General features: G+C 40.8%; 1 protein-coding gene across 2 annotated transcripts; it reads right to left on the bottom strand.

The window, feature by feature from the left end:
* Nucleotides 1–1,463: 1,463 nt before the first annotated feature.
* On the bottom strand, nucleotides 1,464–19,098 carry LOC129836355 (phosphatidylinositol 3,4,5-trisphosphate 3-phosphatase and dual-specificity protein phosphatase PTEN-like). Of its 2 annotated transcripts, XM_055902403.1 has the most exons (10): nucleotides 18,078–19,097; nucleotides 8,584–8,668; nucleotides 8,337–8,381; nucleotides 8,194–8,237; nucleotides 7,868–8,106; nucleotides 6,931–7,072; nucleotides 4,210–4,278; nucleotides 3,511–3,677; nucleotides 2,819–3,097; nucleotides 1,464–2,492 (listed from the first exon to the last, which is right to left on the bottom strand). In XM_055902403.1, the coding sequence occupies exons 1-10, from the start codon at nucleotides 18,154–18,156 to the stop codon at nucleotides 2,307–2,309; spliced, it is 1,335 nt and encodes a 444-aa protein (XP_055758378.1). In that variant the 5' UTR covers nucleotides 18,157–19,097; the 3' UTR covers nucleotides 1,464–2,306. The 2 variants fall into 2 exon arrangements, with proteins under 2 accessions (XP_055758378.1, XP_055758379.1); XM_055902404.1 differs by lacking the exon at nucleotides 4,210–4,278 and having other exon boundaries at nucleotides 18,078–19,098.
* Between the last annotated feature and the right edge of the window lie 3,274 nt (nucleotides 19,099–22,372).

Here is a 22,372-nt window from a genome sequence, read left to right as displayed (position 1 = left end):
GGACGATTTTTGCTAGAACTGTCTGGGAGTGCTCTGAGTGGGGAGGGGAAAACGGAAAACTAGATTTTATTGGCAGAACGGTTTGGAACCTTTTCTGGTCTATTAACTAATATCACCAGGCAGGCAAAAACTCCATCCCACCAAAACCAATATTTTACAACTTCATAGTGTGGAGATACACTGAACAAAAATATAAACGCAACATATAAAGTGTTGGTTCAATGTTTCATGAACTCAAATAAAAGGTCACAGAAATGTTCAATACACTCAAAAAGCGTATTTCTTTTAAATGTATTTACATCCATGTCAGTGAGCATTTATGCTTTGCCAAGTTAATCTATCCACCTGACAGGTGTGGCATATCAATAAGCATGATCATTAAATAGGTGCACCTTGTGCTGGGGATAATAAAAAGGCCACTCTAAAATGTGCAGTTTTTACACATCACAATGCCACAAATGTCTCAAGTTGAGGGAGCATGCAATTGGCATGCTGACTGCAGGAATGTCCACCAGAGCTGTTGCCAGAAATTGAATGTTCATTTCACTACCATAAGCCGTCTCCAACGTCGTTTTAGAGAATTTGGCAGTACGTCCAACTGCCTCACAACCGCAGACCAAGTGTATGGCGTCGTGTGGGCGAGCAGTTTGCTGATGTTAACGTTGTGAACAGAGTGCCCCATGGTGGCGGTGTGATTATGGTATGGGCAGGCATAAACTACGGACAACGAACACAGTTGCATTTTATCAATGGTAATTTAACTGCACAGATACCCTGACGTCCTGAGGCCCATTGTCGTGCCATTCATCCGCCAGCATCACCTCATGTTTCAGCATGCTAATGCACGGCCCCATGTTGCAAGGATCTGTACACAATTCCTAGAAGCTTAAAATGTCCCAGTTCTTCCATGGCCTGTATACTCACCAGACATGTCACCCGTTGAGCATATTTGGGATGCTCTGGATCGAAGTGTACAACAGCGTGTTCCAGTTCCCGGCAATATCCAGTAACTTCGGATGTGGGAGTGGGACAACATTCTACAGGCAACAGCCTGATCAACTATGAGAAGGAAATGTGTTGCGGTGCATGAGGCAAATGGTGGTCACACACCAGATACTAATTGGTTTTCTGATCCACGCCCCTACCTTTTTTATTTAAGGTATCTGTGACCAACAGATGCATACATTATCTGTACTCCCAGTCATGTAAAATCCTTAGATAAGGGCCTAATGATAAAAAAAAAAAATGTCCTTATATGAACTGTAACAGCTTTGAAATGTATGCATGTTGCGTTTTTATACCCCCCCCTCTCCACACACAGTGCAGATGGGGTGAAATCACCTAAATCATAAAACATCATGAACTTCCATGATGCAATTCACTCCAAAGACACCAGGAAGTCCTTTATGACAAATGATCCACAGGGTAACCCTGAGATCTTAAAAAACATTGGAAAGCTTGCGTCTAAGAAAAGATGACATTGCATACATTTATTAGGGATGGGTGCTAAATTCCAATACATGCATACCGCCACGGTTCTTTAAATGTATATAAAGTGTTGACATTCCAAACACTTGTCTCCCTGCTGTTTTGTGTATTATATTTTTATTATTTTAGGATAAAAAAAAACTGACAATTACATGGGATGCCTTGTTCTGCATAATTTAAACAGTACGGAAAGGAATGGCAATGCTTTAGACATCACAGACTCATTACCCAGCCCCGCCCCCAACCCACTGCCTGCATGCAGCTTCCACTGCACAAAGGCCAAAGGTCATCATCGTGTGAGACAGCTTGCAAAGAGCACGAGAAGCATTCACAGTAAAGGAGGATGAGGGAAGAGGTGTGGTGAAGGGGGTAGAAGAGAAGAGGGAGGGAGAGAGAGAAGACGGGAAAATAAACAAAGTGACTGCAGCACTGGCCTTGGTTTCGACAGGAGAAGGAGCAGCATAGTCCTCCTGATTGTTACTCTTTTCCATTGTCTATGACACAAAAAAGTTTGTTTACATATGTATGTATGTATGTGTATATATAAACATTACAGCTACAGCACCTTCCCCCAACAACGTCAATACCTCGCGCATGGTACACGGCCGTGCCAAAGAAAAGAGTCCTAAAAACAATATATTGGTCAGAATATTATTTTTTTCTTTTAAAATTGGCATTTGACATGATGCTCTGCTGCCGTTTTGGGGGAAGCAGGGGAACAACGGTTCTTCTTTTGAGTTCATATTCAAGTTTGCTCCTTTTTTTCTCTGGTGTACATATCTTTTTCTTCGTGTTCCTATAAAAAAAAAAGTAAGAGTTCACACTTTCGTGATCTGCGTGTGCTGCTCCTCATCAAAAGGTTCGTTTTCCGGATCAGAGTCAGTGGTGTCGGAATATCGATAATGGTCTGGCTCGTTGTCACTAACGTCCGGTGTGACAGATGTCGAAGTGCTCGCCTCAGAATTCGAAGAATCTTCCACGGTTTTCGTGAAATACAACTTCACCTAAAGGAGTGAGATAGGGAGAGAAAGGGGAAGCCATAATTTCAGAACAAGGAACCTTGTCAAACGATAGAATTCAGCACTGCCGCCATTGAAAACCAACGTTTCAATTTCATCAGGATTCTAATAGCGCAAAGATCAATTGAGAGATTTACACAACAGATGTGTAGTACCTTCCTCATATTATTAATTGGCCCAGCGTCGCCCGGGTTAGGGTTTGGCCGGGGTAGGTCGTCATTGTAAATAATAATTTGTTCTTAACTGACTTGCCTAGTTAAATAAAGGTTAAATAAAAGATTCCATTACAACCATTAGTTTAAATGGCTCACCTTGAAATTAGGTGAGAAGTAGCGGTTAGCTTTGTCTTTGTTGGCCTTGTCCAGGTCATTCTTGGTGAGCGCGAGGATGAGGTAGTCCCTGTCGCTGTCCCTGCCGCTGTCCCTGCGTTCGGCACTCTGCGGGGCCTGGGGAGGGGTGCCGATCGTGGACTGGTTCTGAACCCCGTCCACATCGTTCACCACCACCGACCCGTTCTCCACCTTCTCCATGCTCTCCTCCGGTGGCCCGGGGATGAAGAAGGTGTTAACCCAGAAGTGGAACATCTTATCCTGGATAGTGGAGAGGGAGAGGTACTGACTAACTGTAATGGAGTATGTCTGACGATCATTGTGGTTATAGTTACCATGCTAATGCCGGCTTAGAAAAGCTACACATTTACAGTACATAAGTGTGAAAATCCTTATCAGTTATTTATAGTAGCATGATTCAATACATTTTCAGGTAAGCTAGCCAATTATAACGTCAGAGTGCCGTTTAACGTCATTACGATTATCATGTATGATACTATAAGGGACTCACTTAAAACACCTTTTATGATAAAATACCAGGTAAACATTGGAGTGACACTGCAATTATGACAGTAACTACAATGGGGCAGCAATTGAAAACCCCATAACAGCTGAAGCCAAGGAAACCCAGGTGGAAATTAGAGACACTCATGTGACAGGCGGAACTAACCAACCTTCTTCATCATTTTGTTTTGCTTGTGAAAGAACTCCACTTTGATGTCTCCACACACGGGCAGCGGCTGGGGAAACTCAAATAGCATGTGCTTTTCTTCCCTCCGCGTGTGAGCCGGGTTGGATGTGTGGATCTTGACTTTAAGTTGATACACCACAAACTGAGGATCTAAAAGGGGTGAGTGTTTCAGAGACAGGGGGCAGAGATATGGAGAGAGGTTGCAATGAAGGGTAATGGCGGTAGAGAGAACCAGACAAGACAGGATACAAGTCTTAGTAGTCTTGGAGTTACTGCCATGATAGTTACAAAAGCAACCCCTAGTTGGGACTTCTCTAAAACCGTGTTTTCCAATATAGGAGGAGAGAAGGAAAGAACCAGACCACAAAGGAGAGGGGGAAATAACCAGACCACAAATAGCACCCAAAAAGAACCAGAACGAAAGACATGGGACCCCATTCTGATGACTGTTGTGCTTTCTTCTATAACAATAGCATTACATTTGTGAGAGTTTGAAACTTCTCATAAGGGGGTGGTTGGTTGGTCTTTGTATGCCTCCACATTGCAATGATGTTTTAATGCTACAACTCCTTCTTCAAGCCTTCACTAGAATAAGTTCTACCTTTCTAGTTCTTGTTGGAACTGGTGCCAAATGAACAGTATATGAGGGAAGGACATCAAAACGGATGAAAGGCTCATTTACCCCAATGCCAATTCCCTTTCTTGAAGCCCAGAGGGATCGGCTCGCTCCTGTTTTTAACGGTACTGTCCCCTTAGAGAGAGAGAAGGAGATTAACTCACAGCCTGGCTGGGCTGGCAGGCTGGGCCTTCAGAACACAGCAGGAACACTTCTAACGGTACAGATATATGCTAGGATATCAATTATATACATACATAGCCACATATCTAAAAATAATGCTTTTAAATGGAGATATCAAATTAAATCTAGTCGACAAGACTTGGGATACATGGTGCAATACATTAATAATTCACAGGAAAAAGAACATGTGGGAACTTCAGACTGTAGATATTCCAAGAACATCTCAATTGACCACTATAAATCCCAATGGCAGAAACCTGCATCTAGCCTATTTAATTCTTAACAATGTGTGATAATGTATTCACCAATGAGAACCGTCTTATGCAAGTCCATTGAAAAAGGCACGTTCTCTCCAAATGAGCTTCTTACCCAATACACTAGTGATGTGCGGGTTGACTCATAATCCACAGGGTCCGCTGTGCGGATGGGTTTAGGGTCATTAAATATTGTGTGGATGAAGGGCAGGTGGGTGGCGGGAGGGTTAAATAAAGAGAAAATGCATAACAAATACATAAGTGTATGTAATGTGCAATTTATATCTATAGTCTACATTGAGGTTTTCTTAAATCATTTTTTATCTGGAATTAGTGCGTAGCCTAAGCCTAGGCTTTAGGGCCTAACACTGTAGCGTGCCAAATACACGCCAATTGCCAAATGCTTTTGGGAACTTGGGCAGAAAAGGTTCATGTCAATCGACTGAGGCAAAAAAGGATAATGTTAGAGTTTAATTCAATAAGAGAAAAGCTATGAAATGGAGAGTTGAAAATAAATTAAACGGAGGGCCAGAACAGTAGTCTAATGTTTGGGAAAGATTTGCTGAAGTGGTAGGAGAGGATGATAGCAGTGCCGTCCGGCAATGTTGTGTGTGATGATTGTGAACCTCTATATAAATTTGAAAGTCACAAGACAGGGACATCAAAATGGCACATCAAGGTAACTGTACTGTTCAGATGGGTTAAATGGAATAGTAGCCTAACTGAAATACGGAAAGATGTTTAGGGACCGGGAGGTTATAGACTGTAGCTCTATAACCTCGCTCATAGCCTGATATAATATTAACAGGAGTGGAGAAATAGGATTGATTTATTTTAGCATCTTGGGAGAATGGATGCGGACCATCTGTAAATGTGCTGTTTTTTATCAGCATCATAAAAACTGATAGTATTTCAACCACAAATTATGCATCCAAGCCGACCCCCCCCCCCCCCAAAAAAATAATTGTTGGGTAATTTTAACAGATTTAAATTTCCTTAAAATCAGTCAAACCAATGTCATTAGGAAAGGTTGTACTTATTATTATAATTTTTTTAGTTATTGCATTTTCTCCCCGGTGCCTAAACATCGTTGTAGAGAAGCAGAGATGAAAGAGGAAATAGAAAGCAAACTTTACCGATGCCAACTAGATTGAATCATTCATTCTATCGATTTATGACATTTTGTTGAGAAAGGGTTTATTTAGTCTAAGGGAAACAAGTAATAACAGAAGATAAGCTGTATGTATCTATTTATGGACAAGTTGACTAACAAATAGCCTACCAAAATGTCGGAAATTACAAGCCGAAACTTGGGCCTATCTACAAAGACCTCTTCAAAGAATTGTTGCGCAATCTGACGGTACAGCGCATTTTCTATATTTGCGGGTTAGGGTCGAGTGCAGGCCTCAGATTTGGGGAGGTGAACAAACAGCTGATCTGCACATCACTAAAATACACCTCAGTATTTAGCCAATACTTTAAAATGAGTGCGAACAAGTAACATGATGTTTTCTATCTAGGTCTTTGCAAATAGAGAACGTCAAACTCAGAATAGGGCCCTCTCTAGGGAGTGTTAAGATGGAAAGAGAAGGGTGAGTTCAGAGCAGTTGAGCACATTCAGATGCTAGGTTAGAGCATCACAGATAATCCAAGGAGGAAAAAAGTGCATTTTTGTGCAACAGTGAAATATTGAGAAAAAACAAGAAGATAATCTGTGACTCAGGCACATTAAACCAGAAATCCACATTTCATATGACCAAAATGGAAAGATATTCAAATCATTGTTTCACAGATAAATTCAGCCAAGCAAATTACATGCAGTAGATGTACATGCATAGTCATTCACATTCCATTAGATGAAAAACATAGATCACTACATCTCTTGATTAAAGATCATAGGTGAAAATGTCTACTTGAGCTAGGAGTTGAAGTCTTTGTCTTTCTGAAAATCCCTGGACAACAATAAACGCAGTTATTATATTTGCTATCTGTAAGAGGTCATTGGTGAATTGTTATTTACACGTACTGAATTCATCCTCTGAACTACAGAGCAAAACACGTCACAATTTGGATAAAGCAGATAGAAGCCAGCCTTGCTGAACGGAGCTGAGAATAGTGTCATCCATGTTCTCTTTCTCATCAATATCTAGCCATCTTTCTTAAAGAGTACAAGCAACTGATCAAGAGCTTCGTTGGCTTCAATGTAAAGTACATAATATGACTCTATGCTCTCACTACACAAGTTGACCTGCACCATTCTCTACTACCGTGGGTGGCCGTATACACACCATTTAAAGAGCTACATGCCTACGCCCTGAGTCGGAGGTCAAGTTAAACATGAGTGACTCACTGCAGGTGCCTCCACTGAACATTGGTAGCGTCTCAAACACCATTTTGTGGAAGAGGAGAGCCACAGGCTTGTAGTCCAGCTTGTTTTTCAGCAGGTGGCTATAGTAGTACACATAGCGCCGTTGGCTTGGGATCGTCACTCCCTGAAAAGGAAAGACAACAAAAACAGTCAATGCTAGGGAAGTACCTCAATTTAATAAATACCACAAAGAATAAGATATACAGATTGTGAAAAATATGTCTTGGAAATCCTGTGTGGCTCAGTTGGTAGAGCATGGCGCTTGCAAGTACAAAAAAGTATGAAAATGTTTGCACTCACAACTGTAAATCGCTCTGGATAAGAGTGTCTGCTAAATGACTAAAATGTCAATGTAAAAATTTGATCACGGCAGGTCTATGACAAAACAGAAGATCTAGGCCTAGTCTGCGTTTATAAAATATCTCACACCGAGTACTAGCGTCTAGTGTCTACTAGGGATGGGCACGGTTAATCGAATATCCGAACGGACGTTATTATTTGAGTTACACATTTTTTGTGATTACTTTTTTTTAGGCTAATTTTGAAATATAAAATAATAATGGACATTGGTTTGCTATTTCCCCCACTTGGAATAACAACTACAGGCGCACACCTAACAGAGTTCCCACAACAACTGACCCAGATCAATGTAAAACATTCATCAGAAAACCTTTTTGTAACAGAATCAGTTCTATCATGACAAAAATTGGACTTCTCCGTCACTGTTGCTTTCAGCCAAAAAACAAGCAGAGAAAAAAAACAGCCTGTCCACAGTTCTCTGCCATGTGCATTTGCGTCGTTCTGATAGATCACTATCCGGATATCCGAACAAATAATAAAATGTCATATTATTTGAATAGTTAAATAATGTAAAATGCCCATCCCTAGTCTCCACCCCTGGCAAGTCACTGTCACTGACCTTCTTGTCCCTTGTCCGCACTTCCCCGTAGAAGTCGAGTGCCTCCTGGGCGTCCTGGAACTTGCCACGGTGCAGGAGGTAGGCGCAGATCATCACCCCGGTGCGGCCTTTCCCTGCCTTGCAGTGGATGGCCGCCACATGATTGTCATCCTCGCTCAGCCACTGGTCGAGGTCTTCACAGAACGGCTTGATGAGCTCTAGCTGAGGCGGGTTGTGGTCTTCAAAGGGGTATTGTGCAACTGGCGGATGGAGAGAGAGCGAAATACAAAGACTAAGTTTCCTTTAAGCAACCTGGCTCTAAAAACATTTTGTTTGTGACGGCATACCTCTGCAGTTAAATTTGGCAGCATCGTAGTGTCGTTCTGCACAACTGAAATAGGAAGGATATTCAGTCAGCGGTCATGAAGGAGCAATTAATTTGTAAACAAAACATTGATATTAGCATTTAAGTGTTTAGCAGTATACTTACAGATTGTAAATCTTATAATGGCTTTTATGTTTCGAGTCAAGAAACCTGTTGAGGTAAAAGGTAGTTACATTCAAAACATTCCGCAACTACAGAAATTGACAACATAATGCATCTAATGAGAATGGAAAACACCTTAGGATACTTTATCAACTTGGATTGTTTTGTCTAATGTTGGTCACAAACCACATTCCACACGCATTGATTTCACAGTCCTCACCAGTTGAGGTCATGAGTGGCTGTTACTCACCGTACAACCTCGTCTATATTGTTTCTGTACACTCCTTCGAGTCGCTCTGCAGGAAAGCCCATAGCAATGATGTTTGGATAGATATCTGTGGTCACCATTGGGTCAAGGACACATACATAGAAGAAAATCCTATATACAGTGCATTTGGAAAGTTTTCAGAAACCTTTCCGTTTTCCATTTTTTTTTTATGTTACAGCCTTATTATGAAATGTATTAACAATTTTTTCCCCTCATCAATCTACACACAGTACCCCATAATGACAAAGCAAAAACTGGTTTAGACATTTTTGAAAATGTATTACAAATAAAAAACAAATACCTTATTTACATAAGCATTCAGACCCTTTGCTATGAAACTCGAAATTGAGCTCAAGTGCATCTTGTTTCCGTTGATCATCCTTGAGATGTTTCTACAACTTGATTAGAGTCCACCTGTGGTAAATTCAATTGATTGGACATGATTTGGATAGGATCAGATCTGTCTATATAAGATCCCACAGTTGACGGTGCATCTCAGTGCAAAAACCAAGCCATGAAGTCGAAGGAAATGTCCGTAGAGCTCAGAGACAGGATTGTGTTAAGGCACAGATCGGGGGAAGAGTACCAAAACATTTCTGCAGCACTGCATCTCAGTGCAAGAGCATCTCACTGCAGTCCCTGGTTCGAATCCAGGCTACATCACATCCGGCCGTGATTGGGAGCCCCATGGTGCAGCGCACAATTGGCCCAGCGTCGTCTGGGTTTGGCTGTGGTAAGCCGTCATTGTAAATAAGAATTTGTTCTTAACTGACTTGCCTAGTTAAAGGTTAAATAAAAAATAACAAAAATGCTGTGGGGGTGTTAATCAGCAGCAGGGAGACTAGTCAAGATCGAGGGATAGATGAACCGAGAAAAGTACAGAGATCCTTGATAAAATCCAGAGCGCTCAGGACCTCAGACTGGGGCAAAGGTTCACCTTCCATCAGGATAACCCTAAGCACACAGCCAAGACAAGGCAGGAGTGGCTTCAAGACAAGTCTCTGAATGTCCCTGAGTGGCCCGGACTTGAACCCGATCGAACAACTCTGGAGAGACCTGAAAATAACTGTGCAGCGACGTTCCCCATCCAACCTGACAGAGCTTGAGAGGATCTGCAGAGAAGAATGGGAGAAACTCCCCAAATACAGGTGTGCCAAGCTTGTAGCGTCATACCCAAGAAGACTCAAGTCTGTAATTGCTGCCAAAGGTGCTTCAACAAAGTAAATTATCTGAATACTTATGTAAATGTAATATTTCAGTTTACTAATGTTTATTTATTTTATTAGAAATTAGATCCCAAAAAATATAAAAGCCTGTTTTTGCTTTGTCATTATTGGGTATTGTGTGTAGATTGATGAGTAGAATTTATTTTTTTTCAAATCCATTTGAGAATAAGGCTGTAACAAAATGTGGGGAAAGTCAAAGGGTCTGAATACTTTTGGAATGCACTGTATATATACACAACACCAAAACCTCTAGCTCACAACGTAATCCTATCACAAAAGGTCTGAGGAAAGATCCTCATGACGTTTGTATCACCGTGTGGGTGTCATTGTGCAGTAATGAACAGAAAGGGAAAGTACAGTGCTGGGCAGAAGGGTTGTGATCAGTAGAATAACAGATGGTGTTGGCTGTGTGAGGGCGAGAGAAGAGGCCGAGAGGACCGGAGCACTCCTAATCAAGCGGGGCCCACATGTGGGTGCACTAGGAGAATTTACACAGCTTGACCTGCATGTATTTATAGAGCCCTAGTTATATTGAGATCGTCGCAGATGTTGGGCTTAATTTTCCTTCAGCCCCAGCCGAATCACATGGAATATTTAACAGATCAAATGTAAGAGTAATGAGGACCCTGCCTTAACGGACAAGAAAAGTATCTTGTTGGGATAAATGGCAATTGGTTATGGGGTTCATGGGGAGGAACAGTGGAGCAGTCAAACACGCTGATGAGGTGACTTCAGCGACGAACATGGCTCCAGGGTGGTTACATTTTGCCACCCTTTGACTTGAATTGTCAAGTTTAATATTTAATTGGTCACATCGGCGCAAGCTGCAAATTCTATCTGGTTACTTCACTCAAAACATTCTATTATGGGGTGGCTAAAATCATGACTTGGTCAAACTAGCATAAAGCAGAGTTTCCCAATGTCAGTCCTGGCCATGGTCCTGCCCCCCCCCCCCTTGGTGCACGTTTTGTTTTTTGCCTAGCACTACATAGCAGATTCAAATAATCAAAGATTGATGAGTTGACTATTTGAATCAGCTGTGAAGTGCTAGGGTAAAATCAAAACGTGCACCCAGGGGGGTCCCAGGACAGAGTTTTAGAAACCCTGGCCTAAAGTGCATGAAAGTGCTTGCCTGTGCCCATTTCTTCCTGCAGGCTCTGAGTAGGCTAGTGGGAGAGGAGTGGCTGAGAAAAATGTGTTGTAATAGCAACCTTTACAAAATATTTGTTTTCCTCCAAAAGCAACTACTGTTGTGACTGTTGGAGAGAGGAGATTCTCAACTTTCTGTATTACATTTATTTCTCAACTCTCAATAATGACTGTCTGAGTGCCGTTTTTTTAACAAAAGTATCTGGTAGGCTATGGGCTTTGAGATATGCAGAACGGGGGAGCACGCATCTGCCATTTGCAGTGATTACATAGGCCTAGACATCGTTGGGAATGATACAAAGTTATTGCATTTGCTGTTAGATTAACCAATTACATGGCTTACTAGCAACATATTATATTCCTCAACCTAGTTAATGCATTTGGAGTTTTCACTTCCTCAGTTGGCAAATGAACCCTAAACGAATTAGCCTATGTGATAGCCTATTTGTAGCCACACAAAATACGTATGCAAATTAATTGAACTAAAAAGACATCGCAATTCTGGATCCCTATTTTTAGAGTAAAATATAGCAACAGGCTAATTGTAACCCCAAAATTCATTACAATCACTGGTTTAGACTGCACATCAAAATATCTTGAATAATACCATCTCAATAGCACTGTGTATGACTTAAGATGATTGCAAAAACGTTTCTATTGACCAACAATTTTGGTGCGACCAAATCATGGGCTGGTGCAACCAACTGAAAAACGGGAGGGAAAGTTAGTCTGGAGCCCTGCTAAACCCACACACTCATTAAGTGCAAATGAAGCTGTTACTTTCAGCTGCATATTGAACATTTTATAGTGCATCTGAGTTTTTTTGAAAGATACTTTATACTACTAAACTAATTTCTGTCTCTGGAGGACAAATGTCAACCATATTATGTGTGATCATGTCCATATCAACTTCAATGTCATATCTCAAAACATTATTGAATTGATTGCACATCATCTCAACTCCTACCTGTAACTGACATTCTGAAGCCTGTCTGCCTACATAAGCCGTGGGATTTTGCACTTTAACCACTGACGAAAGGTCACCCTTTTGTACGTTTCCTGTGTCATCGTGTCAGAAATAGAACGGCTGAACAGCTCTAATTTAATATGTCTGTTTTTTTCTAGCAGAAGTTATTTTGGAGCAATTCATTTTAAAACTGGTCTCCAAGATTTGACACACCACTGATGACTGAGAAAGGTGAAGACTTGACTCCCTTCAACTGCCTCTAATTTCTGCATAATGCATGCACACAAACACACAGTACAATGGCAGTATCTGTGGATGTGATGAACACATTTTCCAAGATCCAATGTAACTTGACCAAAATTTGAATGAAACTAGCAAGAATATGATGCCCTATGTCAGATAGGCGTAGTATCTACCAAATTCCAGCTATGGCATTAAAATTCAAGAGGAACACAATACATTGCATTAATTCAATAAAACACAGCAACGATTTTATTATAGTTTTTGCATAATGCCAAGCTACTTGCCTGTGGCCTTCAGCATATGAGCCTGTCTATTACATAGAGGAACATAATCATTTCCATTAATGCCTCAAAGACCTAATTAGGAACCAAATGCAGGCCGTTCTATACCACATAATGGGCTACAACCTCCACCTCTGCCTTTGGTCCTACTGGCAAAATCATTCCACTCAGACTATTTTAAGTGTTTTTAAAAAGCCCCAGAGCTCCTAGGGGAGCTACAGCCCAGGGGGCTCGGCATTCTGCAGCTGGGAGGAAACGACGCACATACAGGACGCCCGACGGAAGCTCCTCTAAAAACCGGACATTTCAGGAACGCCTTTTCTCTCTGGCGTTTTCAGCTGTCCTGCCACAGCTCTGTGCTCTAGCTAACTTCATGGCTGGGCAACAGAAAAAAAAGAGAGTAGAGGGGGAGAGAGTTGAAAAGAGAAAATGAGAGGAGCAGGCAGAGAGCGAATGATATGGGAAGGGTGGGTAAGAGTAGAGGAGAGAATGTGGGGAAGAGAGCAGGAAAGAAAGTGCCATGGAAAGGTGGTTGGTTACAGATGGGGACTCAGGCAGCAATGCTGATACAAGATCACTGGTGCTCTATTATAAGGATTATTCCCAGAACCCTGATACTGCATTATAGGGATATAAACGGTTAACTGTTAATCGGTTAGCTGCCGAAAACACATTTGACCAGTCATGCTTATCGGGCTTTATGTTCATTTGCATAATTTAGTGGAATTAAATTGGCACGTGTGTATTTCTGTTAGTCGTCATGCATCTTATTTATTATCCAGGCTGTATCACATCCGGCTGTGATTGGGAGTCCCATGGGGCGGCGCACAATTGGCCCAGCGTCATCTGGGTTTAGCCCGGGGTAGGCCGTCATTGTAAATAAGAATTTGTTCTTAACTGACTTGCCTAGTTAAATAAAAGGTTAAATTATTTATCACACATGCACAGCATACAGAGCCTAGTTTGAGGAGCGGAATGGCCCATCACCTGTCAGACAACGCGAGAGCAGACCCTTTAAAAAAGCTGGTATTGGAATTAAACATGCTTTTATAAACCCAGTCATTGTGCAACAAATAATTCTAAATGCAATGGCGTGTTAACTGTTTTGATGGCCACAATTAAAAAGAGCTACTATTAATATATCTCAATCTCAACTCTTAATTCAAGTGCGCCTCCTATTCGCATGCATAGGCTATAGTCAACGGTAGGCAGGCTATCAGCTCGTCACCCACCACATTGCAATGTGAGTTTAAGGCAGTATAATTGCTTGAAACCTGAACATTTTACTTAACTTTAAATAACGTGGTATGTCTTACCTTGCTTCAAATTAGCCTAGCCAAAATACAACCATAGAAACATGGATGCAATTATTTTATAAATATTTCCTCATGCCATTAAGCAGCATTTCTCTCCTGTTCTATTGGTTTTCATAACTTTCTTTCGTTGTCCAGAAGCCAAAGGCACAATCATAGTCATATTAGCAACCCATCCTAGTTATTGCTATTAGATTCTCCCTCTTTCTAAGTTTCTAATGGAGATGTTCATCTACGTCACAAATGGAACCGCTCGCATTAGGTGCGTTGCTTAGAACTGTGTTCACGCAAATTGCATTTTGGCAAATGTATTAAAAATAAAGTATTATTACCTGCTTCACTACAGCTGTTGAACGTTCAATAATAGCCTTTTGACTAAAACGGAGGGCTTGCTATTGTTGCAATGTTCATTTAGCTCGTAATGAAATATGTCAGTTCCTTGTTTGCATGCATAGTCTTTTCTGTTAGTCACGTTATTTTCCTGTTTGGATGTTATTTTTTATAGTTTGACTGGTTAACCGAAATGTCCATCCCTACTGCATTACATAACTGCAAAGAGCTCATATTGTTTAAAGACACCATGCCAAATCTGATAAAAAACAGTTTGCGTCCAAAAGTGCCTGAATTTAGATCAGCAGAGAGGGGACTCACACTGACTGGCTGTTGCTCATCAACAGAGGAATTACTGGGGTTGAATGACACACCCCTCTCGCTCCCTCGCGTCTATCTCACAAGCAGAAAACCCCACAGAAACGGACAAATCTGATATCAATATCTCAATAACACCATCTTTACACGATTAGCCTGTTATCCATTAATCTGTGGTTTCTTCTACTGAATGGGTGCAGGGAATAAACTGAGTTGAATTTACATAAACACCTTTCTCCATTGAGTGGTGTCCATTCAAAACAGAATAGTGGCATTTGACACTTTCAATGTGGGGTAAGCTTAATGCTCAGACAGTGACCAGTTTCCCTATTAGTCACATGTAAGTATCAATTTTAAAACAAGATAGAAAAGTAAAGCAAGAGACCCCCTTAACCCGTGCCGCCACTTACATCAATATGGTCTCTACATTATAATACTGTATAGCCTGCCACAACCAGTGGATTCAAACAGACTGTGGGACAAGTCGTTTTGATTTGCTCAGGTCCACAAGTAACTGAACAAATGCCTCACTAAACTGTCACAGGTATTGCCATTAGGGTGAACACCTTCGTACCACACCATAGATAAAAAGGACTATACAGGCCATTACAGTCCCTAGATTTTTTTGCAAAGTGCACAAAAACCTGCTCCAAATAAACATTGTGCACATAATCCATGTCAGAGACAACTATACAATTAACACAATCCCTGTGTCCACTCTTCCCACTATCTCTCCCCCAAACCCATACAGTGCACTCCCTTAAACTTGTCTTCAATATCAGGGCCAGGTATGAGATGTGCTGCAGCAAGGGACTACCATTCTCACCACCAGCATAATATGGGTTAACGAAACCAGTATAGGCCTAGATCACAAAGGTCACTTGACAGAATACATGAAGATGTTCTGAAGTTAACCTCAATAAATGAACAATATCCAATCATGCAGATTCCATTTGGACTTTATTAGCATTAGATCTTCTCAATTTAAGAATTTTCGGGAAGTGGTGCATCAGTGTGAATGTTATTTGTAAAAAGTATATAGTGATTCATTGAAAAGCTAGACATCGAAAATTGGCATATTGAATTAATAATTTGCATAAAGATAACATGAACTGAATTGAGGCTCTTTCGGCATTAGCAAGTTTTCAAATGTTTTTTATCCAAGGTTGCCAGATATGTTCCCTATACCCTAAGGGAACCTAATTTAGATCACGTTTGACAGCTAGCTAGCAGCACATGCTGCATGATTGCCAAATTCATGAGACCATATTTAGTTTCTCAATCTGGTTAACAGTGCTTTTCGAAAGGTGAATTGCACCGTCTTAAACATTCAAATCGATTGCTTCCCAACATGTCCAATGATTAAATCTGTGATACATTGGCCTTTGGGCTGCGTTTACACAAGCAGTCAAATTCAGATATATTGCCCATAATTGGGTAAAAGATCAGAATTGGGCAGCTTATGTAAATGCAGACTCTGTGTTCGCAAACCAAGTTTGCGGTTGATTAGCTGGCCAATAGGTTAGATAGTTTGCTAGGTAGCTAGAATTATGCCTCATGTCATCTATATTTCATCTAAGAGAAGAAAACATTGTTACAGCAGCCAACCAGCTTCCCTGCACTGTCAAATAAGTCAAGTTTTACTGTAGCAAGCAAACCAAATGTTAGTTTACATTACGGAAGGTTGACTAACATCAGTGGTGGAAAAGATACTCAATTGTCATACTTGAGTCATTTTCTATCAAAGATATCATTACTTTTACTCAAGTAAAAGTGAAAGTCACCCAGTGAAATACTACTTGAGTAAAAGTCTAAAAGTATTTGATTTTAAATATACTTAAGTATCAAAAGCAAATGTAATTACTAAAATATACTTAAGTATTGAAAGTAAAAGTATAAATAATTTCAAATTCCCTATATTAAACAAACTAGATGGCACAATTCTTGTTTTTTAATTTAGGGATTACAAGGGGCACACTCCAACACCTAGACATATAATTTACAAAAGAAGCAGTGTTTAGTGAGTCTGCCAGATCAGAGGCAATAGGGATGACCAGGGATGTTCTCTTGATAAGTGCATGAATTGTACTATTTACCTGTCCTGCTAGCCATTCAAAATGTAAGAAGTACTTTTGGGTGTCAGGGAAATTGTATGGAGTAAAAAAATGATATTATTTTCTTTAGGAATGTACTGAGGTAAAAGTTGTCAAAAATATAAATAGTAAAGTATAGATATCACCAAAAACTACTTATGTAGTACTTTCAAGTATTTTTACACAAGTGCTTTACACCACTGGCTAACATTAGCTATCTAATAGCAAAGTAGTCATGTCTATATGGACAATTTGTAGCCAACAAAGTTGAGTAATAATGACTGGCTGCTAACCTGAACCTAGCTAGCAAGCTAAATTGGTCAAATAATGTGTTGGCTAACGTTACTCGTAACACAATTTACAATGCCTTCAGAAAGTATTTATACTCCTTGACTTCTTCCACATTTTGCTGTGTTACAGCTCGACTTCAAAATGTATCAAATGTATTTTTTTCTTTACACAATACCCCATAATGACAAAGTGAAAACATGTTTTTAGAAATGTTTGCAAAAGTATTGAAAAAAAAATACAGAAATCTAATTTACATAAGTATTCACACCCACTCATCTGTCAAGTTGGTTGTTGATCATTGCTAGACATCCATTTTCAAGTCTTGCCAAAGATTTAAGCCGATTTACATCAAAACTAACTAGGCCACTCAGGAACATTCAACGTTGTCTTGGTAATCAACTCCAATGCACAGTTGGCCTTGCGTTTTTGGTTATTCTGCTGAAAGGTGAATTTGTCTCCCGGTGTCTGTTGAGAAGCAGACAACCAGGTTTTCCTCTAGGATTTTGCCTGTGCTAATGTGTTGTGTTTGTCCCAAACGTAACACTTTGTATCCAGGACAGTTCATTTCTTTGCCACATTTTTGGGATATTTAACATTGCTTTTTTATTTGTACCCATCTACCAAAAGATGTCCTTCTTCGCAAGGCATTGTAAAACCTCCCTGACCTTTGTGGTGGAATCTTTTGGAAATTCACTGGGTGACTTACAGATAATTGTATGTGTGGGGTACAGCGATGAGGTTGTCATAAAAAACGTGTGCACACAGAGGGAGTCCTTGCAACTTATGCAAACGTTTACTCCTGAACTTATTTAGGCTTGCCATAACAAAAGGGGTTGAATACTTATTGACTCAGACAGTTCAGCTTTTCATTTTTTATTAATTTGTAAACAATTCCACTTTGACATGGGGTATTTGTGTGTAGGCCAGTGACAATCACAATGCAATACATTTTAAATTCAAGCTGTAACAAAATGTTGAAAAAGTCGGGGGCTGTGAATACTTTGAAGGCACTGTACCTGATAATGACAACTAACTAGCTAGTTACTGGATGTCATACATACTTCCTTCAGACATTTCTGCGTGCTCATTTGACAGATCCCCCATATTTCAAACATGCTTTCCGGCTTGTCAAAAACAGCCAGTTACCTTAACTAGCTAACGTTAGCTAGCAAGCAATCATCGCTATTGAATTGATACAATATGCATACTCACGTGACTAGTTTACTGTATGATAAACTAACGTTAGTTATTTAAGAAAAGGATACACGTTAAATCCAAGTCGAACCCATCCTCCTGGTATCTCCTTTTGTTCCGGCTGACCATTAATTTTATCTTCGCAGCCATTGTAGCTAACTTAGTGACAGGAGTCTATTTATGAAAAATTATGAAAAAGTATGGTTGCTTTCGCTTGATTTGCCTCTCGATCGCCCTTTGCGCTTTTGATTTTGCAGCTCCTTTCTCGCAATGACAAGCTAGCAAAGCTAGCAGTGGTAGTCGTTGTGAGTAGGATTAACTAGCTAGCTAGAATGTCTTCTCTGGATCATAAAGGCGGGCCTTGCTCTGCTCCTCCACGCAGGCCCAACTTTCCCAATCCTGGAATTTGTTTTCAAATCCCCCCTGAAAAACACATACAATTCTCCTCCCGCCTAACCGTATGGTATAAGAGACGGTCCGAACCTCTTGATCTACAGTAGCCGCCGTGATTGACCGGACAGCGAGGAGAGAAAACTCTCCGGCGCTTGAATTTGAAGACTAACGTTACTCTCGGAAAGGACAGCAACAGTATCCACTCGTAGCTAACGGTAGCAAGCTACAGTATAGTAACTAACTAGCTAACGTTACCCCTTTTTTTAATATCCAAAAACCTCCTAGCGAATCAACATCGTCGTGAATTGTTTGCTAAAATACACCGGAAAAAGTGACAGGCTCCACCGTGCATGTATATTGTCTATACAGGGATCAAATATGTGCACAGATTCGTTTGACAGATAGCTATGTCCCGGGGATCATCTTTTCGCGTTTCTCTCCAGCTGAATTCTCAAGCTTCCATCATGGCTTCCAACGGAGGAAAAAATGTAGAGCAGGCTAGGTTTTTAAAATAAATATCCTACCGCGGCAAATATATAGTTCTAGGTCGAAATCCAAAACACTTTCTTCCTATCAAATAAATCATTGTTGATTCTCAGAATAGCTATTTATTTGCATAAGTTTTATATCCTAGTCAGTGTATTGTCAATTTACGTTTTTTGTAGTCGGCTAGTTCTTTTGTTGGCAGCGGAAGGACACAATCAGAGCGCATGCAAGTCTCTGTCAATGTGATCACGTGTTTTTTGTAATTAGGGAAGTTTCCAACATAATGTCACTTTTTTCGGTTTAAATTGGGTTATGCTATTTCAGTGTGACTGACAAGCATATATGTTCATGTCATCATATAAAACAATTGAGAGAAGTCAGATACACCATTTTAGTATATTATTTCTAATGTCCTAGTTTTCCTTATTGAATGTATCCATGGGGTCCATTCATTGACTCTGAGACAACCAATTACCTGTGTGTGTGTGTGTGTGTGTGTGTGTGTGTGTGTGTGTGTGTGTGTGTGTGTGTGTGTGAGAGAGAGACAAGGGTGGGGTGTAGAAGTGGGGGTGTCTGTCAAACATTCCTTAGACACAAAACACACCAAACATGATCTGTAAAATTCAAAGGCTCAGACCAACTCTCCCTGCCTGAAGCTTGGGATGAACGGCCATTTGTTTGTAGTAAAACACTTCTGACGGCTAGGACTTAAGGGGAAACATCCACTTCCACTCAGTGTCATGAAAAGATCAGTACGGTGCTACTTTTTTTTCCCAAGACATGTTGTCACTCACCATGTGTCTTGATTTGACTGGATGAAATGGAACACACTGTTTTGTTGTTGATGACTCATATTTGATGTTTCTACTTTTCAGACAGGGTTTGGTACACATTTTGGTGACCTAAAAAAAATGGTGCCTATGAATTGAAGCATCTCCTCTTCTGAGATGTCTTCTAACCAGGCATACGTTTCATATGTCGCATACCGCCCCAACAGATCCACAGATGGCGCAATCTCTATTGCACTCCACATTGCCCATTTCCACCTGGACAAGATGAACACCTACACTCCATAGTCCTTGCCGATGACGAGCATATCCATAACATGATGCAGCCACCACCATGCTTGAAAATATAAAGAGTGGTATTCAATGATGTGTTGTGTTTGATTTGCCCCAAGCATAATGCTTTGTGTTTAGGACAAAAAGTTAATTTCTTCGCCACACTTTTTGCAGTATTACTTTAGTGCCTCATTGCAAACAGTCAAGATGTTTTGGAATATTTTATTCTATAAAGACTTCCTTCTTTTGACTCTGTCATTTAGTATTGTGGAGTAACAACAATGTTGTTGATCCATACTCAGTTTTCTCCTATCATAGCCATTCAACTCTGTAACTGTTTTAAAATCACCGTTAACCTCATGGTGAAATCCGTGAGCGGTTTCCTTCCTCTCCGGCAACTGAGGAAGGACGTCTGTATCTTTGTAGCAACTGGGTGTATTGATACACTCTCCGAAACGTAATTAATAACATCACCATGCTCAAAGGGATATTCAGTGTCTGCTTTTTTTTACCCATCTACCAATAGGTGCCCTTCTTTGCGAGGCATGGAAAATGTTGTTAAGTACATTTTTTACTCATGAATGTATTTAGGCTTGCCATAACGAATGGGCTCAAGACATGTCAGCTTTACATTTTTTATTCATTTGTAAAAATTCTGAAAACAAAATTTCACTTTGACATTGTGGGATATTGTGTGTAGATCAGTGGCACAACATCTTAATTTAATCAATTTTAAATTCAGGCTGTAATGGAAAAAGTAAAGGGGTATGAATACTTTCTGAAGGCCACTGTATGGGAGAATGCTGTTCATTGACTACAGCTCAATGTTCAACTCCATAGTGCCCTCAAAAGCTCCTCACCAAGCTAAGGACCTTGGGAGTGAACACATCCCTCTCCAACTGGATCCTTGACTTCCTGATGGGCCGCCCCCAGGTGGTAAGCGTAGGCATCAACACATCCGCCATGCTGACACTCAACATGGGGGCCCTCAGGGGTGCATGCTTAGTCCCCACCTGTACTTCCTGTTCACCCACGACTGCGTGGCCGCGCACGACTCCAACACCATTAAGTTTGCCGATGACACAACAGTGTAGCGACTTATCACCGACTACGAGACAGCCTATAGGGAGGAGGTCAGAGACCTGGCAGTGTGGTGCCAGGACAACAACCTCTCTCTCAACATCAGTAAGAAAAAGGAGCTGATTGTGGACTACAGGGAACAGAAAACCGAGCATGTCCCCATTCACTTCGAAGGGGCTGTAGTGGAGTGGGTCGAGAGCTTCAAGTTCCTCAGTGTCCACATCACTAAGGATCTATCATGGTCCACACTGACCAACATAGTAGTGAAGAGGGTACAACAATACCTTCTCCCCCCTCAGGAGGCTGAACAGATTTGTCAAGAGCCCTCAGATCCATTGAGAGCATCTTGACTGGTTGATCACCGCTTGGTATGGCAACTGCTTGCCATCCAACCGCAAAGCGCTACAGAGGGTAGTGTGTACAGCCCAGTATATCACTGGGGCCAAGCTCCCTGCCATCGAGGACCTCTATACCAGGCGGTGTCAGAGGAAGGCCCAAAGAATTGTCAAAGACTCCAGCCACCCAAGTCATAGACTGCTACTGCGTGGCAAGCGGTGCCGATGCACCAAGTCTGGAACAAATAAGACTCTGAACAGTTTCTACCAACAAGCCATAAGACTGCAAAATAGTTCACCAAATAGCTACCCGGACTATAACCAAATAGGCTCCCGAGTTTGAGCTCGGTTTTATCATAACTGGCCGTGATCGGGAGTCCCCATGGGGCGACGCACAATTGGCCCAGCATCGTCTGGGTTAGGGAAAGGTTTGGCCGCGGTAAGTCCTCATTGTAAAATAAGAATTTGTTCCTAATTGACTTGCCAAGTTACTTTTTGCACTAACTTTTTTGACTCATGAAATACGCTGCTGCTACTGATGACTATCTGTCACTTTACTCCTAGTTATATGTACATATCTACCTCAATTACCTTGTTTCCCTGAACATAAACTTGGTACTCTTAGTCCGTGTATATAGCCAAGATATCGTTACTTATTGTGTATTTATTACCACTTTTCTATTATATCTTTATTTTCTTTCCTGTTGCTTACGAACCATGTGACAAATACAATTAGGTTTGATTTGATTGTTAGGTTGTTTGCTAAAGTTAGCTAAACTTTGTAGTGGCTGTTTAAAGAAAACTGAACCATGGATTACAGTTTCTCCTGGCCGATAAGACTACTTTAAGGGTGAGGAAACATCTAACATCAAGTTGTATAATAGTAACCTACGCCTTTAAGATTTGGTACCTGATGTGAAATTAATTTACAGAATTAGATGGCAGTGTGTATTTTTGGATATATATTTGGCCCCCAGAGATGTGGGTAAGGAACAATGATTCACACAAAAA

The sequence above is a fragment of the Salvelinus fontinalis genome, chromosome 37, assembly GCF_029448725.1.
Source record: "Salvelinus fontinalis isolate EN_2023a chromosome 37, ASM2944872v1, whole genome shotgun sequence".
Lineage (NCBI taxonomy): Eukaryota > Metazoa > Chordata > Actinopteri > Salmoniformes > Salmonidae > Salvelinus > Salvelinus fontinalis.
Note: the sequence above shows the minus strand (reverse complement) of the source record. Positions and strands in the feature narration are given on the sequence as shown.

What these genes read in the sequence shown, in the direction of transcription:
- LOC129836355 (XM_055902403.1), bottom strand. Translation starts at nt 18,156, where the DNA reads ATGGCTGCGAAGATAAAATTAATGGTCAGCCGGAACAAAAGGAGATAC. An exon ending in GAAAGGGAATTGGCATTGGG is followed by an intron (nt 3,678 to 4,209) that starts GTAAATGAGCCT and finishes CACCCCTTTTAG; the next exon opens with ATCCTCAGTTTGTGGTGTAT. An exon ending in AAAACAAAATGATGAAGAAG is followed by an intron (nt 3,098 to 3,510) that starts GTTGGTTAGTTC and finishes TCCACTATCCAG; the next exon opens with GATAAGATGTTCCACTTCTG.